Genomic DNA, 16,320 nt, shown 5'->3' on the forward strand with positions numbered 1-16,320 from the left:
TTGCTTGGTTTTAGCATTAGTGTTGATAAGTTTGCTGGCTTTGTAGGTGTTCAAGCATAATTTTCACTAAGATAAAAGACGACATATCTTTTCTTGGGTCAGACATCTCCTATATTATTCTAACACCTCTTCCATTTCTTTCAAATTTTTTCTTGAGATTTATTTGTTTCAGGATATCTTTTTACTTTTTGTTTTCTTAAACCAAAATACTCACTAATACCATACTTGCCAAAATGTAAATACTTATTGACAACTTGGCAGTTTTGGTGCTGGGAATCAGGTCTCCGTATCCTGTCGTGGTGACCGTTACTATCGTAAAGTATGCAACATCTAGAAGAAGCTCATCTGTATGAGTGCCCTCCAATTTTCCAGTTGCAATGCATATTACAATGCCAATTATTAGATATACTAAAAGAATAATAACAGGCACAAACAGTATAAAAGTTTGAGAAGTTTCATCACTTTTTACCACTGTCATATTTCTCCGAATCCCACTTACACAAGCCTGATTTGGATTTTCTTCCCCAATACTTCCTTTGCCTTCATCAGTAATTTCATTTATCTCTGCATAATCTCCTTCATGCCCACCCCTATACACATCAGGAACATTACCTCTTCGGTGGAAAAAATCCCTTGTCACAATTTCAATAATGTACCTTTCCAGTTCATCAGGAGGCCAGTCTTCTAGTTAGTACTGGATATTGTTTAAATTTGTACTCGGAAGGAAATCATTTTTATTTATTTTGGGCTTAAAAAAATGTAGAAAATCTCATTTTGTATGTCTTATTTATCTTAAAAATATTAACTTGAGGTAGTCATGGCTATCCGTACTTTAATACAATGAGTAATTTATTGGTGCCCATATAATTAAAATTTATTTCCCATGTCATATTTCTCATTTGCTAAAATGATCACAAGAAATAATGTTAATACCATACTTATTCTATTTTTTCCCTTGTTTTCCAGGAGGAGTTTCTGGTGACAGGTCAGGAGGTATATTATGTCATCAAGTATCCTTTCTACGTTTTGTAATATTAATCAGATTTATATCTCTTCACTCCTGAATTGTGATAGAATCGAACTCACTATCCTCTTATCAGAACAAATCCTGATATCTAAATATCTTTGGATAGGTTAAATACTTTGGTCTAGCTAGGAGAATACTGAACCATCAACTCTTAGGTTGTACTTTGTCCTTTTTAAATCTTGTAATTAATTTTATGTGATTATTGGTTTTCATTCCTTTGCCGGTGTAGAATAAATTTTGAGTAAACCCTACTTAGTCCTCCAAAGTGTTGGAATCAAACAATATAATGTAAAGAACTGTGTACTAATTAATAGCGTAAAGTACAGCGTAAATAGGAAGTAAATAGAAAAGTGTAAAAGTAGTAGTGTCAATTTAGACTTACTAAAAATTCACAAATTCTTCCCCTCTTTTTTTTAAACTTACAAACAAGGGAAAGACTTACTAAAATCCTCCCTTTTCCTTTCCTTCCCCTCCTAATATCAACTCTCAAACAAAGCCTAAAGCGCCAAAGGATGAAGGTCGCTTTTAGTGCTACCGTGTGTATGGCGCCTTTAGCGCCAATGCATGTGTGTGGGGGTTGCTGGTTGCGTTATGTAAAAGAATGAGTTGTGCAAAAGTAGTGCCATGTGTAATATATATATATATATATATATATGTTTATATATATTTATATATATATATAGGTTATTCTACCAACTCTTATTTTGTCTACTTTTTTCAATATCGTTAAATCATAATCTCATTCAACGGAGGAGATATAAAATAAACTCTTTTATCCCTTCTCTCTACCACTGCGTCTCACTCATTCTCTCTCCTCTGCTTTCTTTTTCTTCAATGGCGCTTCAGCAGCAAAATAAGGTGTAAGCTTTTTTCTCAATTCATCCAACCCAACCATTGTTATGAGCATTTACATAAAAAATTGAAATGGGGTGTCAAAAAGAAATAAACCCAGATGCCCTATGTTATGAAACTAGGTAGGCCTGTTGTTGGACGTAACATAGAGAGAACATAGATTCTGCCTCCATTTCAAGGTGAAAAACAAGATAAGAAGAAGGAGATACGTTGATTCTTTTCAAATTTCAACAACAAAGTATAAACATTATGGTAATTCTGGATTAATTCAAATGAAGGGTTATTCGTGGTTTTCGTTTTTTTGTAATTTTGTGGTTTATCCCTTGTTCAATTATATCAAATTCAAGAAATTTTAAAAATTATACTTATCCTCCAGAACTATCATGTCATTAATTATTGCATAGATTTAGATTCAAATAAAAATTCAGGTTGTAAATTACGCAAATCTATAGAGAGAAATGGGAGAAGAGAGAAAGAGTGTGGGAGACACTAAGGGCCTGTTTGGAGCACATGATAAAGAAGATATGATAGGATAACTTATCATATCTGTTAAGAGTGTTAGTGTTAATAGTGTAAAAGTCCCACATTGAGTGTGTCTCTTTGTATTCTTCAATTGGTTTGCTATATAATAGCACCAATGTTGTGTAGTTTAATATAACAAGGATTACTATCATTTCCTCTTGTATCTATGATATTTAACATGGTATCAGAGCCTAACAAGAGGAATCTTAATCCGTTTAACTTAGTTCTATTTTCCATAATTTCAATATGGTTATAGAGAGATATCACCCTCCTTGAGGGATTCCCGTTGCTATTTCTTTTTCGGGTTTTTCTTAGTATGCTCTGTGACTGCAGCTTAGACTGATCTGTCACATCAGAAAAGAATGATCCTTGGGAAGTTGTTGGGTTGACCACCGTTGTCGTTGACCGACCACCGTTGACCGCGTCGTCCACCGTTGACAGCTGTCTCCGGCGACTTTTCCGGTGACTTTTTCGATGACTTTTCGACGACTTTTTTGGCGATCCACCACCGTCTCCGACGACTTTTCCGACGACCCACCGCCGTCTCCGGCGACTTTTCCGATTCCGCGAAGCTTTGTTTTTCTTTAATCTTCTTTCTTCCCAAGATGGAGTATTTATACTATTCATCATCCATCTTGAGGGGGAGCACTGTCCAAGTTGTTGATGTTAATTCCGACACCGAAGTTCCTCTTGAGGTGGAGCACTGTCCATGTTGCTGATGGTTATTCCAGCACAATTGTCTTTGCCGATGATAATTCCGGTACTGTTTAGAAGTTCCTCTTAAGGGGGAGCACTGTCCATGTTGCTGATGGTCATTCCAGCACAATTGTCTTTGCCGATGATAATTCCGGCACTGTTTAGAAATTCCTCTTGAGGGGGAGCACTGTCCATGTTGCTGATGGTCATTTCAGCACAATTGTCTTTGCCGATGATAATTCTGGCACTGTTTAGAAGTTCCTCTTAAGGGGGAGCACTGTCCATGTTGCTGATGGTCATTCCAGCACAATTGTCTTTGCCGATGATCATTCCGGCACTGTTTAGAAATTCCTCTTAAGGGGGAGCACTGTCTATGTTGCTGATGGTCATTCCAGCACAATTGACTTTGCCAATGATAATTCCGGCACTGTTTAGAAGTTCCTCTTGAGGGGGAGCACTGTCCATGTTGCTGATGGTCATTCCAGCACAATTGTCTTTGCCGATGATAATTCCGGCATTGTTTAGAAGTTCCTCTTGAGGGGGAGCACTGTCCATGTTGCTGATGGTCATTCCAGCACAATTGTCTTTGCCGATGATCATTCCGGCATCTTCCATGTTGATGTTCATTTCGACGCCATTTTTAGCACATTGTTGATTTTTGGTTTCTCATTTAGGAGATTTATTTTGATGTTATGTTACTTGGTCTTTCTTGTAATAAGCTTGTAGCATAGTCAAGGGGAAACCACGGCTGCTTACCAATTGTTAAATGAAATGTCTGAGAGGGATCTTGATGCTGATGTCCTGGTTAGCTCAGTTGTCTTTGCCGATGATAATTCCGGCACCATCCATGCTCTGATGTCCATTCCAGCACTGTCTCTTTATTAGCTCTTCAGACTGATGGTCATTCCAATTGATTTGTTGTACTTAGTCATTTCATTTCGTTGATGTAGCATTGTTGTTTTTGGTTCCTAATGGGAGTATTATTTATGTATCAAGCTTGTAGCATATGATCTATATGCTACAGCTTGAGGGGGAGTGTTAAGAGTGTTAGTGTTAATAGTGTAAAAGTCTCACATTGTTTGTATTCTTCAACTGGTTTGCTATATAATAGCACCAATGTTGTGTAGTTTAATATAACAAGGATTACTATCATTTCCTCTTGTATCTATGATATTTAACAATATCCTACTTTTATCTCTTGTTTGGTGGGTCAATAGGATATGATTAGCTTATCCTATTGTCTCATTTTATCCTATCCAATACATGATTTCTTATCCTATTGGGGGAGTTGGGTTAGGATTCAATAGGATATGATACCAATATTGGATACCCAATAGATCCTCACGCTACCCAATGTATTCCCACACTACCCAATATATTTATATTTATTGCATTATATTTTGTTTTTTCTTTATCTTTTCTCTTTCTACATAAACTTATCAGATTGTCAATCAAGTGCTTATCAAACATAGGACATGATATAGGCTTATCAACCTCATATCATATCCTGCCCTTATCAGCTTCATATCATATCCTGCCCTTATCAGCCTCATATCATATCCTACCCTTATCCCATCCTGTCCACCAAACGAGCTCTAAGGAGAAAGAAAAGGGAAAATGTTTATTTTATTCTGCAAATCTTCACCGTTGAATGAGATTGTAATCTAACGGTATTTAAAAAGACAAATAAAGGTAGACAAAATAAGAGTAGACAGAATGAAAAGAAATGTCATTTTAACACGTGCCCTTTCTTTTCGTGAGCCTTTATTACAAAAATGTCATTTTGAATCATTACTATTCAAAGAAATTATCTTGGTGTTGGTGTCTTTGATTTTTATGAAAAGAATATTGATTTATATCTAGTCATGAATGATTAATATTTACTTACAATCTCAATTAAGAAAAGCAGTACATATCGTTATTCGTTGTACATGAGTTGGCTAGAAATGCCATGTACGACTCAAGTTGGCATTGATGACTAGGAAGTGACTCAGCAAGCATCATCATGATCTCTGAATGAATCTTCTAGTAATGTTTCATTCAGAGCACGCGTGACATAGCGTCTAAGGAATTGGTGAATAATCGAAATAAAGATTATTAAATAAAAACTATACTAAAATATTACAGTTAATTCCCATTCTTCTGCATTGAATGATGGAAATTGATCTTCCATGAGATCCATTCCCAGTAATGATGCCGTGATAGTCACGTGCCAGAAGTCCTCGTGAAAATACATGTAATAAATTATTTAAGTAATTAAATTGATTTAATAGAATATGCAGCAAATTTTTATTTAAGCCACTTGAAAATACATGTAACAATAATAATAATTTGATTTTCTCAATAAAAAATTATATTAATTTAATTATCAATGACGAAAAGTGATATCAAATCAAAATATGTATTATAGACCATTAAAATATCATTAATAGAATATCTGATTTAAGAATTAAATTAATAACAATTTTATCATTGAGTAATTAAATTAATGTTATTTTTTATACTAATTTTTTTTTGAAAAAACAGGTTAATTTTACTTTTTTTTTTTAATATTAATAGAATAACTTTTTATAATTCACAAAAAGATGTCTTTTTTGGGCTCAATGTAGATTATTTATTTACATTGACTGCAGAAAAAATGAATATATATATTTATTAACAAACCGATTTCTTTTTTCTCCGTGCATCGCACGGGTAATCAACTAGTATATATATATGAGATAGTATATTGTTACAACCAAATAATATTATGGAATAAGATATTGTAACAACCAATTAGTTTTTTTACCAATGTTACTACCAATCAATTGCACCGTTAGATCGATTATGTTGATCCAATGATTATATTTATTTCTATCTTTATATGATTATGATTCTCCATATTTAATGTGAAAGCATTAAATATGAAAAATTATAACCATATAAAGGTAAAAATAAATATAAAGTATAAAATATAGAGAATCATAATCATACAAAGATGAAAATAAATATAATCGTTAGATTAACATAATCGATCTAACGGTAAAATTAATTGGTAATAACATTGATAGTAATACTAATTGGTTATTACAATATCGTTATTCTAATATGATTACTATATCTTGATTGTTAATTTTTGCCGATCAAAGATATTATTTTTATAAATTAAATTTATTAATTAATTAATAATTCGTACAAATTAACGGTTAAAGTATAATAATAAGATGAGATAGGATATTGTGACACCCAAGTTATATTACACCAATGTGACACCCAGTCAATCTCACCGTTAGATCGCTTATGTTGATCCAACGGTTATATTTATTTTCATCTTTGTATGATCATGATTTCCCAAATTTAAAGTGAAAGCATTAAATATGAGAAATCATAATCATACAAAGGTAGAAATAAATGTAAAATATTAAATTTGGGAAATCATGTCTATACAAAGATGAAAATATATATAACCATTGGATCAACATAATCGATCTAACGGTGAGATTGACTGGGTGTCACATGGGTGTAACATAACTTAGGTGTCACAGTATCCTATATTAGATTACTTGGGAGTAACAGTAGTACTCTGTCCCTATATATATATATAAGAAAAAAGCGAAGAGCGTAATTTCCTTGCTTTTTCCTTCTCTTAACTCAGTGCAGGTTGGTCATCTTCCTCAATTAACTTCGATTTTGAATTTTACTCATTTGTGTCTTTATATAAATCATTGATCGGTGAAGTATTGGTTCAGTGCTGAAATTGATTTCAGTTTTAGTTGCTCGATCAGGTTCAGATTCGAAGTTGAAGCTAAGTGTCTCTGCAATCTGCAATGGCGTCACGGAAAGTCGTCGGGTTCGTTGGCTTGGATGAATTGGGATTGGAGATGGTAGCGTCGCTTATTCGCCATGGCTATGCTGTCCAAGCTTTTGAGGTTCCTTTCTTTTTCTTTCTTCTTTCTTAGACTTTTCTCACCCAAATCAGAATGTTCCACATTTTTTTCTTCAGTTTTTTTTTTTTAATTTCTAAAAATGATGCAAATACAGGAGGATAAATTTTTTGTGGCAAAAAATTATGATTACTGGAAAATTGTTACCAAAAATCTATTTGTTACGTCAAAATATTATTCAAATTTTGTCTTTCAAAAGTGTAAAATTTTACCAACAGTAGAAATTCCAAGAATATCACAAAGGGCATTTTGAAAGTAAAAGTGTGTTATCCAAAAAATAAAAAAATAAAAGTGTATACAAAATAAAATTACGGGGAAATTAGATTTCCAAAATAATTTTTTTTAAATCTTTATATCAATTGTGGTTAAATATGATTAATGGAAAAATATTTATCCTTTAAGATGACGTAACTTATATTCTTTCAATCTCATAATTTCACAGAAAGGTGGTGAGGTGAGACACACATTTTTTTTAATTTTTTTTTAATTTTTTTCTTTCTCTTAAAATAATATAATTTTATATTTTTAAAATGTCAGACACTTTTTCTATAATTATTACTATCACTTTTTTTACACTCGAACCATATATCTTATACACGTGCTTCTGAAAAAAAATACACGTGTCTGTATTTATAATTTTATTTTTTAAATAATAACAACGTTGAGAAATTGGTTTTGGACATGTTCAGAAGTTTGTTTGCGTCAAAATGTCAAATTGACTTCTCAACCAAAATAAAATCAAATTAATATATGGCTTTAATATTTCTAAAGTGAACGTAGATAAGTTATTTATATTCGTTCTCAAAACGACATTGTTTTGAGTTGAAAAATTAAAAAAATTTAATAAAAAAGACTATTATAATCCTGAAATAAATTATAATTACAAAAATATCTTTATTTCTGCTTCAAAACGACGTCGTTTTGAGCTCATTATAGATAAATTATCTACTTTGACAGTAGAAAAAGAAAACTCTTAGGGGGCGTTTAGTACAAGGATTTTGGCTGGATTTTTGAAAAACTGAATTTTTCTAAATTTTAAGTTTCCGGATATTATTGTAAACTGAATATAAAAATTATATTTTTGAAAATTGAGATTTTCGGACAAAAAAAAAAATTTCTCCGTTAATATATACTCTTTCATTGCGGTGAAATGGAAAACGAAAAAAAGTTCTGGGAATATAAATGAAAGGGAGAAATAAAGTGAATTTTTTTTCTTCCACTTTTTAAAAAGGGGAACCACCTTCGGATCCTTAATATAAAAAAAGAGTGTTATACACGGTCGGTATTATGACTATTTTTTTTTTATTACTATCCTATGTACTTTTTCTAATACATATAGATTAAGATTTCAACTAATTTATACCCTTTCTCTTAATATTATTATCTAACAGTGTAAAAAAATTAATAAATAGAATAAGCATAAGAAAAGATAAGCATAATATCGGAATATATATCATAAAAGGAATTCAAATATGACGATGATTACTTGAGTGTCCAATTTATTTAATAATGTTATTATTTTATGATCTTACTCAAATGTCAAATTTCCCTGTTAGAGTGACACTAATTATTGTTTAGGTTATAGAGGTAACACATAAATCAAACGATATTTAGTCAAATCCGAAGACATCAAATGATATTTATTCAATTGCAAAAATTGATATTATTCAATATTTTGATATGATTGACACATAAGCTGTGAAGCACGGATATATTATTTTAGTGGAAAAATTTAATATGTTCCAGGCTGACCACTTATTCAGTGGTCCCTTTTCTATAATAGGAAAATTTTCTTCTATTTCTACCCTTTTCCTTTTGATTTTTTCCCCTCCGTCTTTTTTTTTTTTCTATTTTGAGAAAGGACCGCTATAGTCCAGACCCACTGAATACCTTCTCCATTTTAGCGTACATTTTTCTCCTGGCTGTGACATGATGGGACACAACATGGACAAGTTTGTATTAACCTTTTAAGCAATTTTTAGTAATAAAAAAAGAAATTAAGGCGCATGTAATTTTGCTACAGACCTAAGGCCTAAATTGATGAATTCCTTTTGCCAAACATATGACATACATTATCAAAATATGGTAAATCTTATATATATATATATATATATATATATATATATATATATATATATATATATATATATATATATATAGGGGCATGATAGTCTTAAATATTTTGATATGATTATTGTCAAGGAAACACGGACACTTGTAAAAACAGGAAGAGTCGGGTTCGACACGTTCCGACACGGCGACACGCTCTGACACGGTGTCGGACACGCGGTTGACTTTTTCCGACACGTTGACCATTTCAACACGCGAATTTGACCGTGTCCGACACGGTCAAATGGCATTTTCGTAATTTTTTTTTTAATTTTTTTTAATTTTTTTTTAAAATTTTTTTTAAAATTTTTTTTTTTTTTAAAGTTAAAATATATTAATAAAGCTTCCACCTGATCATATCAATTTTATATTTTTGTCTTTTTTCCTCTTAAGTAGATAAGAGATCATCTCAGCATCATTGTTGTCAATTCCTATCACGCTCTTGTTGTATCTTTTTCTCTCTGATCTCTCTCTCATATGATTTGATCTCTCTATCTGATATTATATCTCTCTATCATCCCAGTTCTTATTTTTTTTATTAAAGCTTCCATCTTTATAACGTGTTGATGAGTATTATTAATTTAGTTTCATTTTTTTGTTAAATTATTAAATATTAAATGAAATATACACTATATAAATTAAAAATATTATTTAATATTAAAACGTGTCCCAACGTGTCGAAATCCATAATTTTTTAGGATTGACGTGTCGGAGTGTCGTGTCGTGTCGTGTGTCGTATCGGTGCTACATAGATTATTGTAATATTGATTCCATAATTAAATTTAGTTATCGGTTAAAGTTTTATAGTGTGGCACTTACAAAGGAAGGTTTTCGTAGGACTTTTACTTGAACATCCACCAACTGATCTGGCATAGGTGGAGAATGTAGTAATTTAATATTTTTAAGTTATTCTCCAATTTATGTACCTACCAGAAAATCTTTTTAACAAAAGTAAAGATAAAAACGAAACAATTAATTATATAAACAATGTATGTTCATTTGAGCATATTTTAATTACTTGAACTTGCTAATTGCAATTTAAATTTGTCAATGAATGAAAATATGGTCTTCAAATTCCTATATGAAACATTCAAAACATTGCTTGTAATGTCCAAGGATTTATCATTGAGGTTAAGACAATAACTCGTCTTGTCTCAACATTATAGTGAGCGCTGACAAGGGTTTTAGTTGTCAAGGGTATAAATTAAATATCTTGTGATGAGAATATGTTACAATATGGTAACACAAATGTAATTCATGAGATATTGACTTGCTAACTTGTGTCAATAAATCAGATATCCTTTATGATTATATTCTTCTATTTGTTTTTGCTTCTTTTGTTAATCTGTTGTTAGACTTTTTATTTTACAACAATTTTGTGTTTGCTTATTATTTTTCCAATTAAAATCAATTGTTCTGCAGATAAGTGATCCCATAATAAAAGAACTTGTGAAGCTTGGAGGAATTAGATGTTCAAGCCCTTCAGAAGCTGGGAGAGGTAAATTGAAATTTCAGCTATGTGCTTGACTATTTCATATACTACACTTATACTTTACATAGTCTGACAACCTTTTCTCTGGTTTGTTGCAGTACCCCATACCCCATTTAAATTGAGTTATAATAGTTGTAATATGTGATATCATTCAAATTTAATATTTTATGTAGTTTTGAAAGCCTAAAATCAAATTTGGCTATGAACTTAAAGTTCATAAATATCATTTGAGGGATTGGGCGAGGTCATTTGGGCAGCATGTCATCAATCGCAAGCTAAAATTTTTCTACTGAAGAAAGAATCTTTTATTTATGTGTGGCCATAACCAACAAAAGATGAAGCTTGTATGAATGGATTGGTTGGGGAATTTCCCAGTGCTTGGACAAGATGCTTATCTCTTAACTTTTAGACTTGAAACTAAGTAGGTATATTGAATTCAAATTGAATATTTTTTAAAACAACTATCCCTTATTAGGGTTTCATAAAATGAATCTTATAGACAACTTGTCTCTCAAGTTTTGTTGAACTGCAAGCTAAACAAGCTCGGTCTGTATCTGGCTTGTATGGAAACAATCTGGTATTCCATATTTTATGTTGATTGGAGTTCAACATTTCATTATTTTACATGACTTGGCAGTTAATAACGACTCCTCATTAAATCTTGACTAGTGAGTGTAGGGATAAGGGAAATCCTTATATGCGGTCTTACTCTTGCATGTTTGCAAAGAGACTATTTTTCGGATTTGAACCTGTGACCTTTCTGTCACAAAGGAGTAGCTTTGTCATTGCTCTAGCTCGCCGTCTTAATTAATAACTAAACATAACGTAGAGAAAGAAAACTCTTAGATTAATTATTACAATTATAATTGGTTCTCTCCGAAAAAATGAATGGAATATTGCTGCTGTTATAACTGTTCCACCATGGACTGCACGATTTATGTAAATTACACTGTTACATTGACTCCCTAATGCATATATTTCTCTTTTTCACTTGCAGATGTAGCAGCTTTGGTTGTTCTAATATCTCACGTGGATCAAACTAATGATATAATTTATGGGGATGAGGGTGCTTTAAAAGGTCTCTATGGAGCTTTTTGACATTAAACATCATTTATTTCCTTGGATTTTGGTTCATGAAAAGAATAATAAATTTTGAATATGCAGGTCTAAAACCAAATACAGTTCTTATTCTGCGTTCAACCATATTGCCATCAGTTCTCCATAAACTGGAGAAGGATTTGGCAGGTAATAGATGCCTTGGATATTTTTTGCTTTATAAGATGCTTGATTCTTTGTAAAAGGAGTTCCTATAAAGCATGCTTATTCTCCCGCATTCAGAAGGAAGAATTAAACCTTAAGGAATTTCACATTCTTTATTGTGCTAGAGATCCTATCATCCTAAAGACTCATAATATGTTTCAATGTTTGTTTTTCTGGTGTATTCTCCCCTCCCCTGTTGCATGAGGCACAGAAGTGGCAATTATTATTGTATTTCCTCTTGCTGTATTTTAGTAATGTAGCTTTTCTCTCATCTATCAACAATATCCATTGTACACTCAATGTAAATATATTCTAGAATGATATCTTCAAACTTCTGTTTTTTTGGGAATTTAGTGCTAGGGTGTTACTTACTGCCCAAAACCATATTTGTTTATCTTGTAGAAAATCATGAGATAGCTTATGTTGTTGACGCATATGTCTCTTATGGGAGGTCTGATACTTTGAATGGAAAAGTCACTGTAAGTTATTGTCTGAATATTATTATATTTGTAGTTTCTTGCTCAGGTGTAGACTTAGAACAAATTTCCTGCTTATGATTATCTCCTTAGCTAGTCTATCTTGCATTGACTGCTGCTGCTTGAATTATTCAGATTGCATCATCAGGAAGACCAGATGCCATTGCAAGAGCACGTCCTATTCTTTCAGGTAAAGTTTTGAGATCTATTTAATTATACAGTACTCCGACTTGATATGTCATAAGGAAAAATGTCTTTTATTTTTTTTTTTTTAATTTTAATTTTTATTTTCATTTTAGTTAATTGTTGCTTTTTGTTGACAGCAATGTGTGAAAAGCTTTTCACTTTTGAGGGTGAAATTGGTGGCAGCAGGTTTACTTCCTTTTTGCTCTTCCCAAATCTAATTTTACCATTATATAAAATTCTTTAAATACACTTGTTCTATTTGACCAGGCCTTGCAGGTTTTATTTCCATGAAGTGAATTGCTACATGTTTCATGATTAACTTAGATAATAACCTCAAGTTACTTTGTATTGTGCATCCCAACAAAAAATTACTGTTATTAGCTGCGTATTCTGTTGGCTGTATTAAATTTATTAAATTTTACCACCCTTTTCCGTTGCAGTAAGGTTAAAATGGTTACCGTGATGCTGGAAGGCATGCATTTCATTGCTTCAGTGGAGGCTCTCTCTCTTGGTGCCAAAGCTGGAATTCATCCATGGATAATCTATGATATAATTTCAAATGCTGCTGGAAATTCATGGTACATGTTTAGTCAATATGAAATGGCTAACACTTCAGTAAACAATCCTTGCACAGACACATAATCTTGTGGACGCTTTGGATTGCATACCTCCTTATTTTTTGTTTATTTGAAAAAGAATTTTAAAAGCCAGGAAGATTGAGAAAAAATATTGAAAAGGAGGCTTGCAACTATCACAAATGTTCTTTGTTGTCTATACACCCAATGTTATTGTTTTTGCACTATCTGATAATCAAATGTGCTCTCTACAATTTAGTGTAAACATTTTCTTATTTAAATGACCCCTCCATTATTAGACAGTGATGATAATTTCATTTATTTTGTAGGGTATTCAAGAATAATGTTCCTCTTTTGTTAAGGGGAGAGGTTAAGCATCAAATTCTAAACACATTGGTTAAGGAGTTGGTAAGATCAATAGAGATCAGAAGCAATTAAATATTCAAATATTTTCACTGTATTTTGTCTTGTCTAATGGTTATATCCACGTGGGAGCAGTCTACTATTGTATGATTTAATAAAATTTCTGTTATAAAAGTCCTTAGATGTGGACTTCAAATCATTTTTGATGACCTCACAAGGAGCAAAATTTTAGAATGGAAATTATCCATTCAGATGGTTTCTTCTGGTTAAAATTCCTTTTCCTTTCAGTTCAGGAGATTTCATTTTGATTGTAGTCTTTGAAATTATAGGGATTTAGGTATAGAAGGAGGAAAACAAATACTCAAAATAATGAAATTATATTGACATTCTTGTGAATGTTTGGGATAAAAGTGATGCTGATTGTTGTGAATGATGTGATATAAAAGACAAAGTTATAACCCCTATTTATATTAATATTGAACTCCTAAAATAAGGAAACATATCATGAACTATAAGGAAATATGGAGACCAATCCTAAGAGATCATCAAAGATACTCTAAACTATTTTAAGATATAATCAATATATTATGACATATTGTATACAATGTTGATATGATGCAAAGGGATCTGGAGTTGAATTACTTATTTATTACTGTTAAAGATGTAAATCATTCTTGAGTCTCCACCTTATAGCTTGAGCTTTTGGGATGATTGATTGACAAGGTGTTAGAGTCTTAATGACCCAGTGGTCAGTTCAATATTAACCACCTCCATTCTTCTAATTAAATTAGAGTTCCAGAACAAGGTTTGGGATCTGGAGTTGAATTACTTATTTATTACTGTTAAAGATGTAAATCATTCTTGAGTCGCTTGAGCTTTTGGGATGATTGATTGACATGGCGTTAGAGTCTTAATGACCAAGTGGTCAGTTCCATATCAACCACCTCTATTCTTCTAATTAAATTAGAGTTCCAGAACAAGGTTTGAGTGGGACTGTGCTATTTTCGTGCTCCTACATCAAAGAGCTCTTGTATGAAGGGATGTCCAAGAGATATTGCTGAAAATATAGAATGAATAATTGTATAATTATTGCAGGTTTTTTTTTTTTTTTTTTCCTTTGATTAGATGGATTATGATAGGACATATTATAGAGAAGACATGTGATAGATTATATGTCTTATTTACTCCTTATTTCCCTAGAATCAACTCTATTAAGAAAATAATTATTCACATTAGTCTATATATCGCAAACATTTGTACATGAATATTCAAGGAAATAATATTCAGATTCAGAATTCTAAATTTCATCTGATATAAACCAATCCTTGGCCTCCACTTAAGCTCTTGGGTGAATTGTTTGCTGACAATTACCATGAAATTTAATTAACTTTTTAAATATGAACTTAATGCCTTAAATTTTGATTTCATATCCACGTAGTTATTTCTTTTTGGTTGGAAAAGAGTCAAATATTTTAGTAATGTGACTCTTGATTTCAAATTGACATTTTGTTTGCCTTGTAGCACTTTTTTTTGTGTGAGTACACAATGCATTGTTATTATTATTTTGTTGTTGTTATGAAATGATAAAATTTCTGAATAGAATATGTATTATATTCCTTAGAGGCAAGCTGCCTATATATATATATATATATATATATACAGAATAACATTTCTGCAGTTGTGGCAGAAATGTTTTTTTGCTGCACACTGTATTTCCGTTAGTACATAGTGTGCTGCTTTTTTTTATATTAGCGAGTCCCACTTTTTGTGTCATTGATGGATACTTTTTCTCTGCCACAGTTGCATAAATTTAAAGCCCATATATATATATAGATATATATACTGCAGACATTCTCCCATAATTAATAGGAATTTGATTATTAAAATATACATTTCTACCAAACTAGTGGTAGTTGACTAATGTAAATAAGGAAAGCAATCTACGATATACATACAGTAACATAAATAGGGAATAACTGCGGACAATATCTCTATAAATCAGATAAGATATCACAACAGTTGTCATTATTGTTATTGTTATTCTTTTCTTAACATTTTCATAACAGTAATGGAATTTGCTTTGTTCAAGGAAATCATTTTGGATATGGCCAAGTCACTTACGTTTCCACTTCCACTTTTGGCTGCTACTCATCAACAACTTATTCATGGTACAAAATTCAGTAAACTATATAATACTCATTTGCTTGGTAATTCTCCATTTTTTAAAAGAAACCTATTTGCAACTCACATGATTTGAAAATTCATTTTTCAGGGGTTTCGCTTGTTGGTTGTGGAGATGATGATGGTACAGCATTAATTAAGGTTAATTTTATGGAAATCTGTTTTTGCGGTTTCAATTTTTTCCAGAAGCTGTAGTGTCATTTTTTTCTTCATCATTTTCTTGACAGGTTTGGGAAAAAGTTTATGGGGTGAAAATTTCAGATGCTGCAAATGCAGATGCATATAACCCTGAACAACTGGCATCTGAATTTACTACTGCTTCAAGGAGTGGGAGAAGGGTTGGTTTTATTGGCCTTGGAGCTATGGGATTTGGCATGGCAACTCATTTGCTGAGTTCAAATTTCTGCGTTGTTGGTTATGATGTAATTTCTCACTTTAGAATCTTAAGCTATATTACATTAAATAAATGGAAAATTTTCTTGGGAATTTGATGATAATACCATAGTGGTTAGTCGGTGATAATCTTCGCCCATAATGCAAAAGTTTGTCTGCATTGTTAATAACATTGGTATCCACTAATAAATTTTCTGTTTTACATATTAGGAATCATAAAATCAAAAGTCAGGTCCAAGCATAATATTTTGGAAGCACTTAGAAA

General features: G+C 31.7%; 1 protein-coding gene across 2 annotated transcripts in view; it reads left to right on the plus strand.

The window, feature by feature from the left end:
- The first annotated feature begins 6,838 nt into the window (after window positions 1–6,838).
- The window catches only part of LOC133306347 (uncharacterized), a 28,922-nt gene continuing 19,440 nt past the window's right edge, over window positions 6,839–16,320 (plus strand). Inside the window, exons 1-13 of one of the 2 annotated variants that reach the window (XM_061506650.1) lie at window positions 6,839–7,005; window positions 10,552–10,627; window positions 10,879–10,881; window positions 11,619–11,699; window positions 11,786–11,866; window positions 12,284–12,360; window positions 12,493–12,547; window positions 12,681–12,729; window positions 12,984–13,121; window positions 13,448–13,526; window positions 15,571–15,649; window positions 15,754–15,803; window positions 15,890–16,084. In XM_061506650.1, the coding sequence (XP_061362634.1) occupies window positions 6,904–7,005; window positions 10,552–10,627; window positions 10,879–10,881; window positions 11,619–11,699; window positions 11,786–11,866; window positions 12,284–12,360; window positions 12,493–12,547; window positions 12,681–12,729; window positions 12,984–13,121; window positions 13,448–13,526; window positions 15,571–15,649; window positions 15,754–15,803; window positions 15,890–16,084 (1,065 nt within the window). In that variant the 5' untranslated portion in view covers window positions 6,839–6,903. The remainder of the gene's footprint in view (window positions 7,006–10,551; window positions 10,628–10,878; window positions 10,882–11,618; window positions 11,700–11,785; window positions 11,867–12,283; window positions 12,361–12,492; window positions 12,548–12,680; window positions 12,730–12,983; window positions 13,122–13,447; window positions 13,527–15,570; window positions 15,650–15,753; window positions 15,804–15,889; window positions 16,085–16,320) is intronic. The other variant, XM_061506649.1, reaches the window with a different exon arrangement.

Source organism: Gastrolobium bilobum, unplaced genomic scaffold, assembly GCF_033153095.1.
Source record: "Gastrolobium bilobum isolate Gb01-03AN ecotype WA unplaced genomic scaffold, APGP_CSIRO_Gbil_v1 utg3672, whole genome shotgun sequence".
In the NCBI taxonomy this organism is placed as follows: Eukaryota; Viridiplantae; Streptophyta; class Magnoliopsida; order Fabales; family Fabaceae; genus Gastrolobium; species Gastrolobium bilobum.